The sequence below is a fragment of the Lepidochelys olivacea genome (genome assembly GCF_965140295.1).
Source record: "Lepidochelys olivacea isolate rLepOli2 genome assembly, chromosome: 2".
Classification (NCBI taxonomy): Eukaryota; Metazoa; Chordata; order Testudines; family Cheloniidae; genus Lepidochelys; species Lepidochelys olivacea.
Genome location: NC_140412.1, coordinates 172,714,863 through 172,738,003, shown reverse-complemented (window position 1 = coordinate 172,738,003; position 23,141 = coordinate 172,714,863). Strand labels below are relative to the sequence as shown.

The 23,141-nt window shown below is 37.5% G+C and overlaps 1 protein-coding gene across 1 annotated transcript in view; it reads left to right on the top strand.

Moving 5' to 3' along the window:
• The window catches only part of CUL1 (cullin 1), an 84,625-nt gene that overhangs the window by 50,206 nt on the left and 11,278 nt on the right, over window positions 1-23,141 (top strand). Inside the window, exons 7-15 of the mRNA XM_084621933.1 lie at window positions 2,847-3,010; window positions 11,304-11,466; window positions 15,369-15,499; window positions 19,119-19,226; window positions 19,314-19,420; window positions 19,757-19,805; window positions 20,277-20,408; window positions 21,179-21,296; window positions 22,804-22,880. Of these exons, the coding sequence (XP_084478059.1) occupies window positions 2,847-3,010; window positions 11,304-11,466; window positions 15,369-15,499; window positions 19,119-19,226; window positions 19,314-19,420; window positions 19,757-19,805; window positions 20,277-20,408; window positions 21,179-21,296; window positions 22,804-22,880 (1,049 nt within the window). The remainder of the gene's footprint in view (window positions 1-2,846; window positions 3,011-11,303; window positions 11,467-15,368; window positions 15,500-19,118; window positions 19,227-19,313; window positions 19,421-19,756; window positions 19,806-20,276; window positions 20,409-21,178; window positions 21,297-22,803; window positions 22,881-23,141) is intronic.

Genomic DNA, 23,141 nt, shown 5'->3' with positions numbered 1-23,141 from the left:
ACCCACCATTATAATTCTTTCTATAGAGAAAAGATCTTGTTATAACCTCACCCTAGATTCTTTCCTAAAGTAGTATCCAAGTTTCATGAGTCAGGTAATCCACTTGTCTCAGATGAAGAGAGATAGTATTCTGTAGACATCTGAAGGACTTCCTCTTTTTATTTGCAAAGAATGAAGGATGTTAGAAAGATACCTTAACAATTTGTTTCCATAGCAGAGAAATCAAGGGGTCAAACTATATCAAGGCAGAGACTTTCAAAATGAATCCCAGGTTGTATTACCCTTTCTTACCAACTAGTTTATATTCCCTCTCCGAAGGGGGGTAAAGATACTTCGGCTGCATTGCTGAGAGATATAACCTTCCTAGAGATATGAAGGGCAGCGTCTTGGAGGTCTTTGTATGCCTTCACGAGACATTATGTTCTGGTCCAGACATCAACTGTGGATGCAGCTGTGAGGGCAGCAGTACTACAGTCAACTACACTTCAGCGTCCTTTTACCCACTCCATCTCAGTACTGCTTGTTAATCTCTCACGTGTGGAATACATATAGGGGACCATCACTTGAAAGAAGAAATGGAGGTTACTTACCTGTAACTGGAGGTTCTTCAAGATGTGTGCTCTACTATCCACCCTCTGTGCTGCAGAATGTTTGAATTACAGTAAGAATTGGAAACTGGAGTGATGTCGGCCCACGCAACCGTTTCTGCCTTCTGTTTGGAGCACGAGAAGAGCAATGGCTTGTGTGCGGGACAACAGACACTGCTTGCAAAAAAATTCTGGATTTTTGAAATTGCAAAAAAAAAAAAAAGATCATAACAAGATCTTTTCTCAGGCACCTGGTGCACATGTATATCCCACATGTGGAATACTTATATGGACCACACACCTCAAAGAACCGCCAGTTAAAAGTAATAACCTCCATTTCATTGTTGTTAAGAAATTATTTAAGAAGACTATGCTGTAGTTGGAACAAAAATGTTGTTTTGGAACAAAAATATGAGCTGCAACACAAACATGGATTTTTTTTTTCATTTACATTAAATTCTGATATTGTGTCCTTCAGGGGAGTAAATGAATGTTAGTTTATGTGTGCGTCTAATTTATTTATGCAAACAATTTGAAAGTTTAAAAGAAAATTCCTTTTTGACACGAATAATGTGAAAGTTGACATTTGAGCTAGTTTCTGTGATACTGACTATGGAAACCATAATGTTATACAGTTTCTGTAATCAATTATTATTTATACTAATTTATGCTTAAAAATCTAAATTTCAGTGTTCCCCATGGAACTGACTTATATTTCAGATGCACAATAAAAATACTATACATGGTTTTTAAAGCGGTGGCTCTCAACTTTTCTAGACTACTGTGCTCCTTTCAGGAGTCTGATTTGTCTTGCATACCCCCAGGTTTCACCTCACCTAAAAACTACTTGCTTACAAAATCAGACCTAAAAATACAAAAGTGTCACTGCACATTGTTACTAAAAAAAAGTATACTTTCTCATTTTTACCACATAATTATAAAATAAATCAATTGGAATTTAAATATTGTACTTGCATTTCAGGGTATACTATGTATAGCGATATATATATAAAGTCATTGTCTGTATGAAATTTTAGTTTGTACTGACTTTGCTAGTGCTTTTTATATAGCCTGTTGTAAAACTAGGCAAATATCTAGATGAGCTGATTTACTCCCTGGAAGACCTCTGCGTACCCGCAGGGGTATATGTGCCCCTGGTTGAAAACCACTGTTTTAAAGTATTAAACTTTATTTACATGTTAAACATTACAAATTTCTCTTTGTAAACCCATATTAAATTACTGTAATGGCTGCCAAGAATATGCAAAAAATTCCACAAAGAGCTTATTCTTTTCAAACCCCTTCTTTTAGTATATACTCCAAATACTGGTTTCTTAACACTTCTAAAGAATTGAGCTTAAGTAATTTTATAGCACAGTTTTCCTTAACAAACAATGCAAATAGTAAAACTGTCTCACTGGATTCACTATTATGAGAAAAATGATTGCGCTTCTTGTCTGTTTTAGTTTTCTCTATCAGTGCTTTAAATATTCTGGTTATAAGTACTATAACCATAGATCTTTTATGAAGGTCTAAATTGTGGTTTGGTTAGAAATACTAATTCTGATAAAAGTCCCTGGGTCTTTTGCCTGCCTTGTTTCAGTCCATCCTGGGCTTTCTGCTCTGGAACTTGGTTTTGAAGATAAAACTGTGTTGTCTAGGCTGGTTTTAGTACTAATCTTGGATGTTTGGGGATTTTTTTCCCCCTCAATATTTCCAAAGATTTTTCAGAAATTCTTCCATGAAGCATCTGGTGCTTTGTATGTCTTTATATAATACAAATTTCACGATCCTCCTTGCAGTGTATATATATTAAATGTATTTCATAATTGTCAAACATTGCTCATCCTCACTCTTGCTAAATTGCCAGAAAAGAGTAGTCTCTGTGTCTCAGCAAATTTAATAGTAGTACACTGGAGTGAGTTCTTATGTATTATGACTTCATTATTTTTATTAAACGAACTTGCAATTACTAATAAATTCTGAACCATGTATGTGTATGTAAAAATACATATATAAAATAAAAAAAGCATACAACTACAAGTTCATCTATCCTTAATGAAGTTGTTCGAATTAAATTTTTTTTATACAGAATAGATTCCTGATTAATTGAGGCGTCTCTTGGTGCACGTTATTAGTTTAGAATTAAGGATGCACTTCTGGGATTTATAATTAATTGCATAGAGAACTAAACACTCAAAATGTACAGTAGATCATTTAACGTAGAATAAATTAATCATTGTGTACTTTGTTTTTTAGTGGAACTGGGGCTGAATGAAGATGATGCATTTGCGAAGGGACCTACACTAACTGTCTATAAGGAGTCTTTTGAATCTCAGTTTCTCGCTGACACAGAGAGGTTTTATACAAGAGAAAGTACTGAATTCTTGCAACAGAACCCAGTCACAGAATATATGAAAAAGGTGAGCTATTATTAAGTAGCTGGAGTTCAGTGCTTATTTCCTGGATCCAGCTGTCTATTAGAGGTAAGCACTAGTATAGATATTTGAGTTCTTAAGATGCTAATTACTGTTGTAAAGTAAAAACTACTTACTGTCTTTCCACTGCCATTTGGACAGAGTTGTTCTTATTCCTATCTTTGTTGCTTTTAGCTGGTTTGAAATTCCTCCCTCTTCAATGTATTTACAGTTATTTGAATCTCTCCTTAATGGGCAAACCAAAAGAGGAGATGGAATAAATTTTCCTGTCAAATTTTCCAATGAAAAAGCTATTAATTATGTCTCGGGGCTACAGGCTCATGGGTTCAGTTCCAGTACTGGGAGCTGGCCTCATAAACGGTACTGAAAAGCCTACACTGTTAGGCCTTGCCTTCATTAGCCAGGCAAAATCCCCTTTTCATCAAGAAGCAGGTTTTAGGGAAAGTTCAGCAGAATTCCCTTTGAAAGCATTTGTTATTCCAGCATGGCAGGGAGAGATTTTTTTGTTTGGTTTGCAGTGTGAAGATATTTCAAATGCTTCTTCCCCAATGGTCCAGGTACATTGGTGAAGACAATATATCGTCTCCTCTTTTGATATAAAAACAAGTCTTTGTGGCTTTTCCATTTTTGCTTTAATTGATGCCTATCATCTGCACTCTTTCAAGCACTTTTTATTCTGCCAAGCTTCAAAAAGCGATTGTGCAACCTATGAGCTGATATACGCATCAAAATGGCAGATGTTAATGTGCCCTGTATCTGGTGACCACTTCGTTGTGACTTGGTTCACTCAAATCCTTTGTCCTGCCTGCAGCTGAAATCCATATGGATTCCCAAAATGATTGAGGCTCATGAGAGAATATGGAGGATGAAATGTGAGTCTAAACAGGAAAAGGGCTGAATATTGCATTCTAAAATCATTGCTTGGTTTGAGAATTGAAGCAATCTCCACCAAAACTTGCCTTTCTTTTTAAGAGACACAGGTCCAGATCCTCAAAGGTACTTAGGTCTTGATCTGCTCATTGTTGCTATACCTAACTTCCTGTTGTTTAGGGGGATCATCGGTCTTAAGGTAGGTGCCTAGGTTCTCTCTACAATGCAAATGGAGATTTACACACCTAAGAAAGGGATCCACAGAAGCCAGCAAGCTTAGCCAGAGTGAAGCTGAGGAGAGAGGCTTAGCTGCTTAGCAGCTAGCCAGGTGCACCTGGCTAATGGACCACAGATAGGCGCCTCCCTCTGCTCAGGATCCTCAGCTGCAAAGTCTCTCCTGGACTTAGGCATCTAAGCCAGGTTAGCCACTTAGGTAGCCTATGCCTTGCAGCCAAAACTGTCTCTTGGTCTCCTGCTCGATACTTATATCATGGTTGCTCCACATTCTGTGTGCCTCTGGTTGTCTTGTGTATAGGTGCTAGTCTGCCCAGCTGTCTAGTCAGTGGCCTGCATCTGGACCTTCTGCTTCAAGGACTGACTGGTATCGGGTTGTAGGTCTGCTCAGAGCCTGCCTGCGGGACTGAGCCCCACTGGTGAGATAAGTGTTCCCCTGCCTAGTTTGAGAATGCCCTATGCTGTTACCGGAAGATTTGATTCAATTATCCTATACCAATGATGTTGCCTAAAAACACTGCTTTTGATTTAAAACCTCAATTCTTACTTTATCTAACCTGGTAACCAAGGTTGTGACCCGCCCTAAAGGAATTGCCAGGAAAAGCCACAGCTAGATTGCTTTCCCTTGAAAGGGCATGGATACAGCCCTCCAATCAAGAATAGAGAATCAAGCACTAAATCTTCAAAAACAAGGAATCATATTTTATTTTAGAAGTGAGTGGTTACAGTAAAATAATAGAGATCAATATAAGGATTATAGTTAAAAGAATGAATGGCACTTACAGTACAAACGACACTCTCACTGACTATGGCATATGACAATATAATCATTCACTTAATGCTCTGTAACGTAACTGTGATGGGTTCAGTCAGAGAGAGCCCCTTGGGACTGTCACCTGATGTGCTGAAACTACCTCTGATCCTGTTTCTTTGATGGCTGGGACTCCAGAACCCTTTCTTGTTGAGCCAGACACACTAGCCTGCTGCAACACAGACCCAGGGTCTGAACCACGCCCCCAAAGCTGCAGACGTAACTGAAAACAGCTCAGCAAGAACTCCTGTTTCCAACACCCAGACACCCAGCTCCTAATGGGATCCAAACCCCAAATAAATCAGTTTTACTCTGTATAAAGCTTATGCAGGGTAAACTCATAAATTGTCTGCTGTCTGTAACACTGATAGAGAGAGATGCACAGCTGTTTCCTCCCCCAGGTATTAATCACTTTGGGTTTGTTAATAAACAAAAGTGATTTTCTTAAGTATATAAAGTAGGATTTAAGTGGTTTCAAGTAATAACAGACAGAACAAAGTAAGTTATCAAGCAAAACAAAACAAAACACGCAAGTCTAAGCCTAATACATTTAAGAAACTGAATACAGGTAAATCTCACCCTCAGAAATGTTCCAGTAAGCTTCTTTCACAGACTAGACTCCTTCTTAGTCTGGGCCCAGTCCTTTCCCCGGTACAGTTCTTGTTAGTTCGAGCCCAGGTGGTAACCTCATGACTGGCCACCCCCTTTGTTTTGTTCCACCCCCGTGTATCTTTGACACAAGGCGGGAATCCTTTGTGCCTTTCTGGGTTCCCACTCTTCTTTCTAACTGGAAAAGCACCAGGTTTAACATGAATTCCAGTATCATGTGACATGTCCACATGTCCTGTGAGACTTCATTACCCACTGGCTGGCACACATATATATATATAGGAAGGCTTACAAGTAAACGGAGCCATTTACAACCAGTTGTCCTACTTAATGGGAGCCACCAAGATTTCAAGCCACCATTAATGGCCACACTTTGCATAGTTACAGTAGGACTTCAGAGTACTACTTCATATTTCTAGTTTCAGATACAAGAATGATACGTTCATACAAATAGGATGAACACACTTAGTAGATTATAAGCTTTGTAATGATACCTTACAAGAGACCTTTTGCATAAAGCATATTCTATGGAGTGCAACGTCACAGTAACAATATAATAATCATAATAATATATCAGACTTTCAATACCAAATACTTAATACTAAACTAAACATCCAGTAAGCACTGGCCGGGCAGTTACTGGATGGGTAGGGGAAGATCTCATTCAGACCACAGCCAGCCAGCTTATTTACTATCCAAAAGTGTATGGGTTTTGTTTGCAAATAAAAAGAATGATTAAACTTACAAAAGCTTTTTAAAAATCTCTGAGACCATCTTTGGTCCTTCTACTCTGTCACAATTAGAGTGCGATGGCTGCCAGTGGCTATTCCTTTGCAAGCTGTTGACTGCTGTCACCAGTGGTCTCTAGCTGCTGGCTCCTGTGTTGAGCGGCTGCCTGTTCCTCAGATAAAACAGCTCCTCAGGTAGAAGAGACAGAAGCCCGCTTGGTAGCTGCTGGGTTAGCTGCTGCAGTGGCACCCGGCTGGCTGGATAACGGAAGCAGTCGTTGTCTGGAGCAACTTTGGAATTCTGCGGTTGCTGCTGCTGCAATAGCTGCTTTTCAGGCAGCGCTCTCTCTGCAGGGTTCCGCTGAGGCTTCTGCCGCTGTTCCTTAAGCGTCGTCGTCTTTTCAAGTCTTGAAGCCTTTTCTCTCCTCCAGGTTCCTGACGCCACTACAGGGTTTAGCCTGCTGTCTGTCGCCCTTATGTACGACTTGGTCACCCAGACTCAGCCAATCAACTTCCAGCTTTTTGCTGGCTCTGTGCCCAGCTACACCCAGTCACATGTACCAACATGTGACTAGTAGCTCCTCCTCCTCACTGGAAGTCCCATGTATTCCTGTGGGCTACAATATATTCCTAGGGGAGGTTTTCAGCTGACCAGTGGGTGCCCCCTACCCACTTCCTCTTTGGAAGCCCCATGTATTCCTGAGTCAATCCCCCATAGGAAGTGGAATTTACCATTGCATCACAGGAAGTGAAATTATTACATCATAGGTAATGGACCCCTATGTGCCTTAGAAATGGAATCTTCGACTACATCACCATCCATTACTGGATTTTCTAATTTATACTACAGTTAATTTCTATTCAAAGATTTATTCTTAAAACTAATTACTAGTCTAAGCATCCCAAAGGGTCCTGATACTACCACTACGCTTTTATGTCCAATTAAGCAACTTATAATTTTTTCGATTTTAAACCTCCTCCTGAGGTTTTTCTGCAAACCGTCCTTTTTAAGCTAATTCAAACAACTGAGGCAAAAGCTTTCATCACAAGGAGCCCTGAGTAACTTCATTTTATGTAGGGTCCAAGTTGCTCATTAGCTGTGGGGAAGCATCAGGGCTTTGGTGGCTTTGCAAATGCCAACTGGTAGAAATTTAGGTGGCATGGGGATTTAGGTGCCAACAGAGTGGTGTTTTTGGAAGTCAGTGGCACCTAAATGGTGTACTTAGGCCCTGGAGACAACACTGAAAAAACACAAGGAAAACAACCATCAAACCACTTCCTTACCAAACTGGTTCCCATAGAAGTGGATTATTAAATAATCTAGCTTTTCTGGATCTTATAGGGTAACGGACCCTACAAATCACTCTAGTCAAGAACTGAAATTCTTGGATAGTTTCATTGGCAAGTCTCTCTGACAATTAGGAACAAGTTGGATAAAGATTCTTTGACAGTTTCCAGCCTGGTTCCTTGCGTCAGTCTTACTGTATGCAGAATAAATAGATCTTGTTTTTTCTCGGATAATGGCTGTTATATAGATTTCCAGTAGATTCCCCCACTCTTCAAAGTGATCCTGTCTTCCTTCCCATTTGATTAAAATAGAGCTTTTTGTGCACTCTAATGAAACCATGTTCCTAGTTATAGTTGTACCAAGAGCACTTTCTATGCCATTTCATTATACCTCATAGACTGGAAGGAGGTAGCTTGGTCCTTGATTTTAAAATGGATGATCTACAAAAATTTCAAAATGGATACATTGAAAGCCATCCTAGCATCATTGGATTTGGGGTAGTTACTGAGTATCAGTCAACCTCATAAACATCTATCTTCATGTTCCCAATAACTGTTGGATCAGTGATTCCTGTTTCCCTTTTTATTTATTACCCTGGCTTTGTCTGGCCTCCCTAAATAATTAAAAAAAAAAAAAAAGAGTGAGAGAACCACACCACACACAAATAAAAATAGAGGCAGTATTAGCTACAGCACTGAAGAGTGAAGGAATCCCAGTACAGTGATTCCCAGTCTAAACAATGGGTTCATCCAGGCTTCCTCACTGCAGGACATCAAAAAAGCTGATGGTCACTGCAGCTATTTCAAGAACCAGGGATTAGTGTCAAATTTACAGAATTTAACAGGATCCCAGACAACCTTGGAGACCTGAAAATTACACAAAGGGATACTTGTTCCCCTCCAAGATGATGGTTTTAGGCCTGGAGAGAGAGATGAAAGTTATCCAAGGGCAGACGAAATCTTCAGAAAGAAAATGCACAGCCTTACTGGGAATCATAGTTTAAGGGCAAAGTCTAACACTCTGGGTCCATGACCACCTTCACCATCTGAATTCCTCCTCATAGAGGACACTCCAACATGGAAATCAACCTCCCAATCCCATCTGAACAGAAGGAACACCCTCATAAGAATTCAGCTGACAAAACCAAAAACACTTCACATTAGACATCAGTCTAAAGGGGGATGGAACACACACAACACATACAGACCAAAGGATGTGGCCCAATATGCACTGGGGCTAGATACTAGATCACTGAAATAAATTTCTTCTTGGCTAATTCTTTTCTATGCTCTGGCTACACTGATAGAAATACCCACATAAGTTACCAGAACTGTTTAGGTGTGAGTAGGTATTAGATTATTTCTCCTGCTTTTTGCTCTTTAGTGTGTGTATATATAGTGTCCTTGGAGTATTCTGACTCCAACATCACAGGAGGATTAATTTTTCTTCAGTTTCTTAGTCAGACGGTCCTTGTGCTCATATACTGTGGTGATTTGTGCAATATAAATGCCTGGAACAGAATCATTCTCCCCATAATTACTTACTCAGATGGTAAATTAGAATATAGTTAAGCAGTTTCCTGCTGTGTAAGGCATCAATTGAGACAGACTTGAAGAGGTGCAAGGAAGGCTGTTGCAAGCCACCCAGCTAAATGTCAGCAAAGGGGCTTGAAACAATTATCTGTATTGGTAAAGTGAGACCACAAAAAGCTATTTGCACTTCATTGGCTCAAATGGCTTTCATGCTTAACTGCCATGTGCTAAATTCTCAGTGAGGATAAATGGTATTGTACAATAATTTCTAAACCCACATTACTTTAGTACATTGGTGTCCACAAACTTTTCAGCATGTGGAGGTTCGGATGTGATTAATGATGTAAGAGGGTTCCAGTCAGTTTCTTAATTGGAGTTGACAAATGGACATTTAGGCCATGCAGATAGATTTGCTGAGTTGAGAGGAAATGTGCTCTCACTCCATGGGAAATGGGGATGAGTAAAGCTGTGATGGCTTGTGTAGCCATAGGAAAAGGATGGATTCATAGAGACCCCCATCAAATTTAAAAATCACAAATTCAGTTTGTGGTTTTTTGTCTACTGTTGTAATAATTTTAGGTGTTTCAACTAACAACAGTTTAAAAAAATATTTACTTTTTCCTGTTTTTATAACTTTGTGTATTTTTTCTGTATGATCAGTTTATTTCCATTATTGTTTTTGTGGATGTCTCTCCCTCCTCTTGCTTTGTGAAATGCTTCTTAAAATAGAATTATGAAAGCACAGAAATTGGCAGGGGGACTTGAGCAAGTGCAGTATCAGAAATTATTTTGAGCTCGTTTTTTGGAAATGAATAGATTTCAAGTTGACTGTATCAGTCAAAAGGGATACATTTCTTGATACAGTGCTACCTGTAAAAAGAAAGGGATAAGCAATGGAGTCTCTTGACTCATAAAATTGTAGGAATTGCTGTGGATCAAACCAGCTGTCCTAGTCCAATATTCTGGACACTGGCCAGTACCAGATGCTTCAGAAGAAGGTGCAGTAAACGTTGCAATTGGGCAATTAAAGAATTATTTGCTTGTAGGGAAGGTTGATTCCTTATCCCCACTGGCTAGAAGTTGGCTTTTCCCCTCAAGCCATGGGGCTTTATATCCTTTTCAAAACTCTGTTGATTTTGTTTTTAATATTTTCAGTCCTTACTGTTGTAACTGTGGAAGCTTGTTATTCACATGCCTGTCATCAGAAGAGATGATGCACATGTAATACCTTTTTATAGCAATGGTTTCGCTAAAGACTGGTGTCTGCATAATTGGAAAATTTTATTTTATACAAGAACTTTCTGTTTAATGTGTAGGTTTAAAACTCTGTGTGATCTTATCCCTAATGTTGTCTTTCATGCTTAGTCCATACATTTAAGTATTAGGAAAATGAATAAACTTGTCTTCTAATTTCTCTTCTATTGTGATGGGTTTTTTAATAAAAATATCAGTAATCAGCAGGGGGGGGGTCACATGTGCCCCATCATCTAACATACTGTTCTTACAGATTGATCATAAAGAGAACCTTTAGCACATTCTACAAACAAAACAGAGATTAAAATGGTGGCTGTACAAATAAATTCAGTTTTACATTTTGGAATAAACACTATTTCCCTAGTGACAGTTGGATTTTGGATGAGCAGAAACATATATATGGAGGGCTCCACGGATCAAAATAAATGCTGGTGCAGTTTATGAATTTTGGAGCGTTTTAATATGTAATCCTGTATACTTACGAACACTCAAATTAATCCATGTTGTGCACATACTGTAAAATTGTCTATTTTTGTCTGTCAATTTTTGTGTAAGTGTGGAGGTCCTTCTGTTCATGGTTATTTTTAACAGTGTGCTGGAAAGTCTGATGTCTTAAACTGTACAGGTGCTCTGCCTTGGTTGCTTTCTCATTTCTTTTGAAAACTTTTGCTGTTCAGAGGCATAGGACGAAAATAATTTCTCAGTGACTTTTTTCTGTTTCAACAGATTAAGATATAAAATTAATGACATGGACACTAACACAAAATATTACATATAAATAAAAAGGAATCACTATTTCTTCTGTGAGAACTATATTCTCTGTATTTAAATAGACAGGTATAATGTTACATCAACATACTTTTTTTTTAAACTCTGTTTACACTGTCGTCATTGGTTTTACTGCTGTTCTATCTTGCTGTTATACATTAGTACATGTATCTTTGTTCTGTAGGCAGAAGCTCGTCTTTTGGAGGAACAGCGTAGAGTTCAGGTTTATCTCCATGAAAGCACGCAGGATGAATTAGCACGAAAATGCGAGCAAGTACTTATTGAAAAACACTTGGAGATTTTTCATACAGAGTTTCAGAACTTACTGGATGCTGACAAAAATGAAGGTGAGTTGGTTCAAATTTCAGTTTGGGAGTTTCTCAGAGATGATGCCCCTTAATGGTACTAGTGATCATAATATTGCTAACTTTGATGTCTTTGCTGGGGTTACATCAACAGATAGGGTTAACACTCAATAAAGAAATTTTAAAATCTGAGAAATTGGAAATGTTAATAAAATTAAATCCATATGATCAACTTGATGGCTTCTCAAAATACTGGTTAGAGTCACAGATGGAATGCATAAGAAAACGGGGGAAGTGGTTGAATGGTAAGGTAAAAGTAGTTTTAATTCAGGCAAAAAGAGATCCTTTTTATTAGAGGAAATGGGTCTTAAGTGATGCTACTAGAAATGAAAGTAAACTTCAGTGGATAATATTGAAAATGGAGACTATAAGAGCTGAGAGAGAGAATTTGAGAAATAAATTGCCAAAGGAATATTCTGGAGAAATTATTTGGAGTGTAATAGGTATAAGACTTCTGTGGGAGAGACAGTGGCCCTCCTAAATGCCATGATTTAGTGTCTTGCAGAAGGCACAGTGAAAGACCGGGACAGCTAAGTGATTTGTTTTTGTAGAACTCTTCACCATAGATGTTGATGAAGGAGGTTACATCAGTCTAGAGTTAAGCTTTACAGGAAATGAAGGTGGGCTCTGTCTGAAATAAAGATTTCAAGAAGAAAGCGATAGAACTGAATAAATGATATGATAAATCACCAGAGCTGGAAGGTATTAATCTGAAAGTTCTGAAGAAATTTGAGTGAAGTAGCTGAGATAACACAAATAATTACTAAAAACAACAACTGTAATGGAAGACTAGAGTGGCCAACACTACTTATTTTGTCAAAGGAAAACTGATGAAGTTAGGCCAGTGATCCCCTTCCTTCACTAGCGGAAGAAGAGCTAAGAAACCATTTATTTGTACTAAAAATATCCATACCTAAGATTTCCAAAAAAAAAAAAAAAAATCGGACAAATCAGTGGGGTTAATTGATCAAAAAAATAAACTATTGCTAGCTGAAAGTGTAGCTAAATTGGTATACACTAGTTACCTCTCATAATAGCTGTTAAGTGACTAGCACTGTAAATCAGAAATTTGTTTCTCACCTAATTGAAGCAATTTTGCAATATATGGATACTGAGCAATAAGAAACTAATGCCTTTTTAAAATATAAATCCCTTCTGAAAATATAAATTTCTTCCCCAATCATGAAAAATTCTGTCTAATCAATCTTTAACTTAATTAAAAAAAAAATTACTAAGCTTATAGTGATTCATGTGAGCTCTTGTGTGTACCATATGGTGATAAATACCCTTTCTTAAAACATTTTCTTAAAACATGCATCTTTATCCACCCCACCAGTATCTGTGCATTAATTTTATCGACTTCTATGATTCCAAATCTCTGAGCAGCTTTTACACAGCTACCACTTTTTAAAAAGTTTCCTTTCTTCTTAAACTGGTTCCACTTGCACAACAGACAATAATTGTTCCTTGATCATTTTAAGCTCTATTGTCTTGTAACTCAACATGGCTAGAAACAGCTGCATTAACCTATTGCCCAGAAATTCAATCTTAATATAAATCATCTGTATCTAGCCTAGTCAAGTCTCAAGTCATTGGATCTAACCTCATGAAACACTGAAGTAAACTATTTTAGATTATCTTAAACTCAGCAATGAAAAGTTTATATAGCTACACACCATAATATATTCTCTATAGCTCATCCCCTGGAAACAGCCATATACAGTGGACCCTTGCTAGAGCGCGGATTCGCATATAGCGCGGTCGCGGCAATGGATCCCAAATTTAAACATTTAAATTGGGATCCATGATAACGCGGCCCCCGCTAGAATGTGGTTAACGCGGTACCGCGCATGGATCCCGAACCCCACGTTCTAGTGAGGGTCCGGTGTATAAGGTATGTTAGGCACACTGTATTACAGACCACTCACTCTTTAAGTGTTGTGTAATTGCTTAAACGTATTATGCAAGTAATAATACAGGACATGGTGTGGATTAGTCAGCCGGTATCTAGGCACATCAGAACATTTAATGCAGGAAATAATAATCTTTATTGGACACTGGATATAAGATGATTTAGGAAAAATTACCTTATAATCCAGGAAAGCTTCAGCAAGCTTGTTGCATTTGTCTTCCGTTTACTTCCAAGTGTAGGGCAACAATCGTTGTCCCCTTACTTTTGAGATATGGCTAGCAACAGCATGAGTTACATTCTCACATAGCATTACTGTTCAGGTCCTCCAAAGATTTTACCAGGCTCCTGAAACACGAAGAGGGAACTGAGGATCGGATATTCCTGACGTGTATATATAAAACTATACGGAGAAACTTTTTCAGAATAAGTTTGAGACAGTCATATATATATATATATATCTCATCCTGAAAGTTCACCAAGTTATAAGTAACTGAAAACAGAGTTATAATGGAAAGGGTTAGCCATCGTTAATATAAAAATCACTACTGCTCCACATGGTAATAAAGGAGCAGTAAAGGGCGCCATTTTTTGTATTTTGCTATTAGCAAGCAACTTTACTGTCTTATCACTTCTTTTTATTGAACATCCAGTAATTTGAGGTTTCTAATAAATTGTTCAGAGGATGTACAGAAAAGTTCCACACCACTGAATGGTAGGATATGGCCGAAAAGCCTAACGTTGCCCTATTTGATTATCACATCTCGTAGTACCTAGTCCATAATGGCTAATATGGTCCTTTACCTTTGAGTATCTATTTATTAAGGCCAAGATTTTCTATAGTAACTAGTGATTTTGTTTTTTGGGCACCCAACTTGAGATCTTGAAAGGGGCCTTATCTTCAGAATGAGCTGAGTACCTGCCCTCTGAAATCACACCCCTTTGAGTTGGACACTGCAAAATCACTGGAAAATCTGGGCTGCAAGCTGTTGGGTTTTTAACTGATAAGTCTTTAACATATTGCAAAATGATGTTCAATGAGGAGCAAATTGTTTTTTATCCTGTGACCCTGAGTTTTTTGTAGTGGGGCTCTTGACAATCATCCCTTTTTTTTTCTTTTTTTTTTTTTAGTTGGGCTTATAAAACAAAATACAGAATTTATTGACACTTAGCAGTCATTGAATGTTTCCCCCCTGAAACAAGGGGGAAACAGTAGCACTGGGGAGGCAGTAGCACTCCTCTGTAACAAAATTTGCAGATAACTCACTTTTTCAGGTTTCGCTCCAAGGCCGTGTCTACACTTGGTTTCTTTGCCTCATATTTTCCACGGTTGCTAAGTCTGTTTTGTTCCCACCAATGGGAGCGTTAGCGTGCTTTAAAAGAAAGGAGAGCTGCCGGTGGTTCCTGAGGTTTTAAGTACCATACTTGCTCTGAGCAGGATTACGTATACAGTGCTTATGTTGGTGGCCAGCTGGAGCCCACGCTACATTAGCACTCCCACCACTGTTACTACTGGTGGTGCTGAAGCAGTGGGATCTATTGTATAAGACTTGGATGCAAAAAAGCCTAATTTACATACAACCTACTTTAAACTTTAAGTATGACATATGACACCTCCTCTCAAATGTAGAAACTTTATGAAAACTAGACATAAATTAACATTTACTATATTTTATATCTTGGTCTTTGTTCTTTGTTTGTGTATAAGTGTACTGGAAATAAGAAGTAGTTTATTCAGAATATTGTTTATTTTAGCAAGTTTTTGTCCTTCAATGCTATCTAGTTCTTTGCACTACTCTGGAATTGTTTAATGTAAATTCTTTGGCTTGTTATGTGATAATACTTACAAGTATGCATATGTTGATGAATGTGTGGCTCAGTTCTTTGGCCACTTTAAAAATGCAGAATTGGGATGTTGGGAGAAAGGAAATCATCATTAATACAGATGAGAGAGATTGGCTTCCTTTTTTTCCAGACTTGGGGCGCATGTATAACCTTGTATCTCGAATCCAGGATGGCCTCGGAGAGCTGAAAAAACTCTTGGAAACGCATATTCATAATCAGGGTCTAGCTGCTATTGAGAAATGTGGAGAAGCTGCTCTAAATGCAAGTATCTTTTCAGATATAGTTTTGTATCTGACTGCTAACAGCTCATTTTGTGAGAGGTGGATGCTTTTGATAGTCCTGTGTGTGTATATTCCTTCAGAATAAAACAGCTGAGGACTAAACCGTTCAGATGGTTATAGTAGGTTGAAAATAAAATAACTGTAATAGAACTGTATTATTGCTATTTTTTGCCAGACTTCTTTCTTTCTCCTCCACCCACTGCTCAATTTGGGCTGCCTTTTCCGTTGACCCATTTGCTTGAACTAACTCTTTCAATAGATTCCTCCCTTTCAAAAACCATGAAACCTACCATTTCAAGAAGCATTCTAGACCACATATTCTTTACTCTGTACTGCATCACATGTACTTGTGCTCTCCACTTGTAAGCTTTTTCATGAACTGGTTTGCCCTTTTTTACCTGATGTGTACAGTATTATGTATGCTGAAAGTGATTATATAAAATTGAGACAAGGTGGTTGAGGTAATATCTTTTATTGACCAACTTCTGTTGATGAAAAGGAGCTCTGTGAAGCTCAAAAGCTTGTCCCTTCCAAGTCTGTAGCGCTCAAAAGCTTATCCTTTCCACTAATAGAATTTGTTCTTTAAACATGTAGCCTCCCCCACCTGTCTCTCTCATATACTCTCATCTACAACAATTTACTAGTACAGTATTCTTAGTAAAGAAAGTAATGCTGATTAATCATAATTGGAATTGTAAAGAGATCATTTAATGAGGCACCTGACTTTAATCCACAGAGGTTGAGATTGCCTCACCGAGCAGTATTTAAATAACTTTAAACTAGGGCTGTCAAGTGATGTAAAAAAATTAATCTTGATTAGTCGCACGATTATTTGCACTGTTATCAATATAATACCATTTATTTAAATATTTTGGATGTTTTCTACATTTTTAAATATATTGATTTCAATTACAACATAGAATACAAAGTGTACAGTGCTCACTAAATATTTATTTTTTATTAAAGGGGTTGCACTGTAAAAAACAGTATTTTTCAATTCACCTAATACAAGCACTGTACTGCAATCTCTTTATCATGAAAGTTGAACTTACAAATGTAGAATTATGTACAAAAAAAACCTGCATTCAAAAATAAAACAATGTAAAATTTTAGAGCCTGCAAGTCCATTCAGTCCTACTTCTTGTTCAGCCAGTCACTCAGACAAGTTTGTTTACATTTGTAGGAGATAATGCTGTTCACTTTTTGTTTACAGTGTCACATGAAAGTGAGAACATGTGTTCACATGACACTGTTTTTCCTGGCGTCACAAGATGTTTATGTGCCAGATGCACTAAAGATTCATATGTCCCTTCAGGCTTCAACCACCATTCCAGGGGACATGCGTCCATGCTGATGAAGGGTTCTGCTCAATAACAATCCAAAGCAGTGCTCACCGACGCCATATTAGTTTTCATGCTCTGAGTTAAATGCCACCAGCAGAAGGTTGACTTCCTTTTTTGGTGGTTCCGCATCGGAGTGTTGCTCTTTTAAGACATCTGAAAGCATTCTCCACACCGTGTCCCTCTCAGATTTTGGATGGCACTTCAGGTTCTTAAACCTGGGTCAAGTGCTGTAGCTGTCTTTAGAAATCTCACATTGGTACCTTCTTGGTGTGTTGTCAAATCCGCAGCGAAATTGTTCTTAAAAATTCCATGTACTGGGTCATCATCCGAGATTGCTACTACATGAAATATATGGCAGAATGTGGGTAAAACAGCAGGGGACATACAATTCTTCCCCTAAGGAGTTCAGTCACAAATTTAATTAATGCTTTATTTTTTTTTAACGAGTGTCATCAGCATAGAAACATGTCCTCTGGAAAGGTGGCCGAAGCATGAAGGGGCATACGAATGTTTAGCATATCTGGCACTTAAATACCTTGCAATGCCAGCTACAAAAGTGCCATGCGAACACTGTTCTTGCTTTCTGGTGATGCTGTAAATAAGAAGTGGGCAGCATTATCTCCTGTAAATGTAAACAAACTTGTTTGTCTTAGCGATACAAGAAGTAGGACTGAGTGGACTTGTAGGCTCTGAAGTTTTACATTCTTTTGTTTTGTTTTAGAGTGCAGTTATGTAACAAAAAAAAATCTACATTTGTAAGTTGCACTTTCATGACAAAGAGATTGCATTATAGTACTTGTATGAGATGAATTGAAAAATACAATTTCTTTTTATCATTTTTACAGTGCAAATATTTGTAATAAAAATATACAGTTTAATTTCAATCACAACACAGAATACAATGTAGAAATGAAAAAGTAAAAAAAAAATCCAAAATATTTAATAAATTTTAATTGATATTCTATTGTTTAACGGTGCGATTAAAACTGCGATTAATCATGATTAATTTTTTTAGTTAATCGTGTGAGTTAACTGTGATTAATCGATGGCCTTACTTTAAACACACACATTTCAGGTCATCAGATGTATAATTTTTCACATAACTGAAGGCATTTCAGTTTTATGGAGGGGAAAGGGAGGTTAGGCAGAGCAGAGTATATTCTCTTAATGAGGGGGAAAAAACTGAGCTCTGACTTCAGAAGCAAAATCATCTGGTTTTCAAAATGACCTCTTACAAAAATAAACTGGTGGCTTCATGAGGACTCTGGAAGCTACAACTAAAGAGTTGTGTGTTTTAAGCAAAGTGGTTGACTTTCTGGCAGGTCATAAAGTGAAAAAAACATTGCATTTCTTCCTCCTCTGCTGCTTTCCCTCCACAAATTCCTTGCACCTGTCTCCCTATTCCTCCTAAGAGCCACCACCTCCATTGCATTCCCTTGGGAACCATCATGCCTACTTCTCTGAACATACTTCTCCCTACACCTATATACAGCTACTTTTCTTTCCTTACCTCATCAGTACTCTTTTGACATTTAGCATCTTCAGATACTTCCTGTTGTGATCAAGAGACTCAATTTTTGTCTTGCATGTGCTCCTGAGATGCTTGCCTTAAATGTTTCTTGATCCTGAACCTTCTTGCAGTATTTGTAATTGATCAAGCGGGAACCTTTTTGTTAGCTTCTGGTTCTATTTTGGCTTACTTTGTTGGGAGTATGAATCATAATTTGCATTCTAGTAAAGTATTCAAAAGTAAGATCTTCTTATTGGAAAAATTAATTGCATGGTTTCTTCTAGAAATTGCCACATTGTGGTTGATTGAACAACAAACTTATATCTGGTTTTAATTAAACTTATGTCTTCAAAACGTGTCCTTGTTGGACACTTGCATAGTGCCGGGTTGAATAGATCGTTGATTTTCCTTTTATACTTTATGCAGTAGCAGTGATTATTGTACATTCAGCATGTCCAAGTATGTAAAAATCAACTCTGAGCAAATTACATATCTGTTACTGTAGTAATGACTAAAATAAGTTTCCCTTGTCACTTGAATGCTCTTAATAGTCTAGAACCTACTTCTATTTTTAAAATAATACTTCTAATCCTTACCCCTCACCCCACCCCCTTTTTTTTTTTTTTTTTTTAAACTTTCACTCTATAAACCTGCTTAAGAGGACATTGGTCACCTGCATTGTTTGGAGACACTTGCAGAAAGTTGAACAAGTTTCATTGCAAGCAACAGACTGTTTTTTCTTTCAGGATCCAAAAATGTATGTACAGACAGTGTTGGATGTCCATAAGAAATATAATGCTCTCGTGATGTCTGCCTTCAACAATGATGCTGGCTTTGTGGCTGCACTAGATAAGGTACCGTATGTTTAATGTCTGTGGTAACCATTATATCTCTCTGAGTTAGGGGATTTCAAAACTTTGACTTTCTTGTGTAATTTGCAGGCTTGTGGTCGATTTATAAATAATAATGCAGTGACAAAAATGGCTCAGTCATCCAGTAAATCTCCAGAGTTGCTGGCACGATATTGTGACTCCTTGCTAAAGAAAAGGTAGGTCTTACACGAAAAGTTAAAAATTAGTTTTCTAGTGTTTCTTGTTTAAAAAATTGTAATCATCATAGTTGTGAATTGAAATTACACATTGCATCTGCAGAAATATATTTACATTGTTAAACACTTAATTCAAGCAAAAAAAGATAATGCTGTAATTGTTTGAAAAGCCTTTATAAAAAGTTGAATAAGGAACATGTTAGAAAAACTTCGTTTTCCAAAGTAAATTGCATATTGGACTTAAGTTTCAGTTCACAAGTCATGAATCTAGAATATAACGGTATTCATAAGTTATGAATAATAAATTTGTTCAGTAATGCACTTCTTTGACTGCAGCTCTAAGAATCCAGAAGAAGCAGAGCTAGAAGATACACTCAATCAAGTGGTAAGATTCTTAAATACAGTTTTCTTCTACATAAACTTTTAAATTTCATAATAATTTTAAGGTTATCACAGGAGGTTGCAGGTCATGTGCAGTCAGAACTTTTATTCTGTGTATTTCATTGCTTAAAGTTTTTGGTAACATTATTTTTAAAAAATGCCAAAAGTGTGTTTGTGTGTGTGTGTGTGTCTCTCTCTCTCTCTCTTTTTTTAAAGACTTCTTCATTCAGTCAATAGTATACCTCAGAAAGCTGAACAGAATCAACATTCTTTTTAATATGTATTATGGTGTAAAACCATTTTATCTCTTCTGAACTATTTCAAAGGTTAACATGTAAAAAAAACCCTGCATTTACATTTCAAAAATAATTATGACACTAAAATGTATGACACTTTTAATGAAGTAAAAATTGGATTTGATACAAATTTTCAGGTGTGTTCCTTTTGTAAAAAGTTTTTTTTTTGGTTTTTCCAGATGGTTGTATTCAAGTACATTGAAGACAAAGATGTGTTTCAAAAATTCTATGCTAAAATGCTGGCAAAGAGACTGGTGCACCAGAACAGTGCTAGTGATGATGCTGAAGCAAGCATGATCTCTAAACTTAAGGTAAGTCTTCCCTTTCTTAGCACTGGCTAGGGAGGCAATGTTCCTTTCAACACGTGATGCATGTATGCACTTTTTAATATTTGATCAGAAAAATACAAAACTTAAAGTTCACACGTCTTTTAACCGACTGGCCATCAGTCTGTCTTTGGAATGAGATCTTGAAGTGGTCCTGCTGTTGTCCACGCAAACAACTGCTGAAACAGCTCCCCAGACTGCCACTTTTCTCTATAACCCTGAATGCTGCCTTAAGAACAATTGATTGCTTTTTGTGTTGCAATTTGGCATGGGCAATAAATAAAATAATCATTAATCAATACAGTTGAGTTCATAATTTTTTTGCGTAATTGTGCTGCTGTTTACAACAATCTTGCCAGATCTTATTTGTGTGCAGTTTTTTGAAGGGGGAGTAAAATGTCAGTAACTTTTTCATTCTCATAGTTGTTATAAAGGGCTAGCAAGTAGACCATACGTTGAGACTAGTAAATTTTCATGACAGTGTTCCCTGGCTGGTTTATTTTAATTTTTAAAATGTTGATCTCACATTTTTGGTGGCAGAACAGCTACAGAAGAAGCAATTAAAATAACACAACTTGTCTAAATGGGTTCAGAACTTTCAGAGTGATTTTTGGACATGCAGGGAATGGGTTGCCATATATTCCTCTAGCAAAATTGATTCCGATCAGAGAAACCCTACTTTTCTTGTTCTGTTTGTTCTCCCTGTGTCAAAATACATGATCTTTCAGACAAAGCTGTGCTCTTTAATTTTACAGCAAGCTTGTGGTTTTGAGTACACCTCTAAACTTCAGAGGATGTTCCAAGACATTGGTGTAAGCAAGGACTTGAACGAGCAATTCAAAAAGCACCTGACAAATTCAGAACCATTAGATTGTAAGTATTCAATTTAATATAACCTTTCTCTTAAAAGCTAAGTTATTGGTGAATTAGCCATACACTCCCTTAATTGTAGAGATACAAGGGGAAATGACCAAGTGTTAAATGAGCGAAGTATTTGATTCATGTAGCATGCCACTGAAAGCTAGAGTTATTAAAACTTCAGCTTGGATAGACTTTTTTTGGGTCTGTTCACTGTCTTCAAACAGCACCTCATGCCTCCTGATATGAACAGGTTCCTCTTTGTTTTACAGATCACTGGGGTTAGCTGTTACAGAGAGAGGATTCAACATAGTGTATCCCCCTCTGCTAAAAGTGAAGCCTGGTGTTTTTGTTAAATGTTTTTTTCCTTTGACCAAAATCATCGCTTAAACAGGGAGACTTTTAGGAATAGTACTGAAAAACGACAGGTCCTCCTTTAGCTCGGTAATTAGGCCTGTCGCTTTCAGATTCAGAGGTCTCTGATTTCAGTTTCTTCTTGAAATGGAGTGCTTCAAGATAGAGTTATCACTTGGTTTTCAGTTAATTACATTCCGTGTTGTGCAAGGTCCACTTCAGGTTTTATATAATTTTATTTTGTAATACATAATGTATTCACTTCTGCCTTGTATCTCAGAGTCTTTCTGTGCTGCAAAAAAAGTCTCAGACCCCAGGTCAACAGGGCTAAAAATAACAATGTAAACGTTCTCACTAGTTCTGGAGTCCGGGCTCTGAGACCCACACCTCCTTGCTGGGTCTCAGCGCCCAGGCTCCAACCTGAGTGAGAACGTCTACACAGGAGCACTGGAAGTTCCCTAAAACCTCCCAGTCTGTGGCCCCATCCCCTGCTCCGCTTCTTCCCTCTGAGGCCCCGCCTCAGACTCACTCATCTCTGCCCCTGTCGCCCGTCCTTAAGGCAGGTAAAAAGTGATGGGGCCATTGCCCTCTCAAACCCCCACTTCCGGTGCCCCTGCATCTGCGTTTCTGTTTTTATCTCTGTAGCATTAGTCCCAAAAGTCTGAGTCAGTTGACCTGAACTCTTAAGACTTTTTTTTGCGTTTTGTTTTTTCTCTCCATTATAGATGCACTTTGAGTCTCAAAAGCAATTGACAAACATAAATTTGCCACTTGTGTTCTTGCCAGTAGCAGATTTTTAATTAAATGGTTATGCATGAATTTTGAAAAACCTTATATTTTTCTCTTTTTTTGAAAAGTAAAAACAGGGTAATGAATGAGATTAAATGCATGCAAATGTCAGGGAATATTGACTTTAGATTCTGAGTAAATACACATCTGACCCCTCAACCCTATCTTTGCCTCACACAGTGACTTTAATTTTAACAATATGTTTTATAAATAGTAATAGTTACCCATTATCTTTTGATATTAGTGTCATCACCAGGTCAGGCAACACAGAAACCTCTCCTGTTCGAGTTGGCCTCTCCCAAACTGCACACTGACAGGTCCATAATACCAAAGGGGAGATAGCTGTTAGCCTATTAATCTATGTATGTTTCTTTTCCAGTGGATTTCAGTATACAGGTTCTCAGTTCTGGATCATGGCCCTTTCAGCAGTCCTGCACATTTGCTCTACCTTCTGAGGTGAGGTGATAAGCTTTTTAATCTTCTATTAAATAAACTAAAGTTTCAGTTTAAGTTTTTTTCAGAGATGACCTAAAATGAACTCCCAAGTATTTTCTGACATAAAATGTCATGACTTGAACATTTTTGCCTCTGTTAAAGGTGACCTGCAAAGAATTTATTCAAATAAAAAACCTAGATTTTAAATCTCTTGTTTTATGGTGTATAAAGAAAACCTGATTTTTTTTTTCCTGATTTTTTTTATTTTCAAAGTATCAGAAA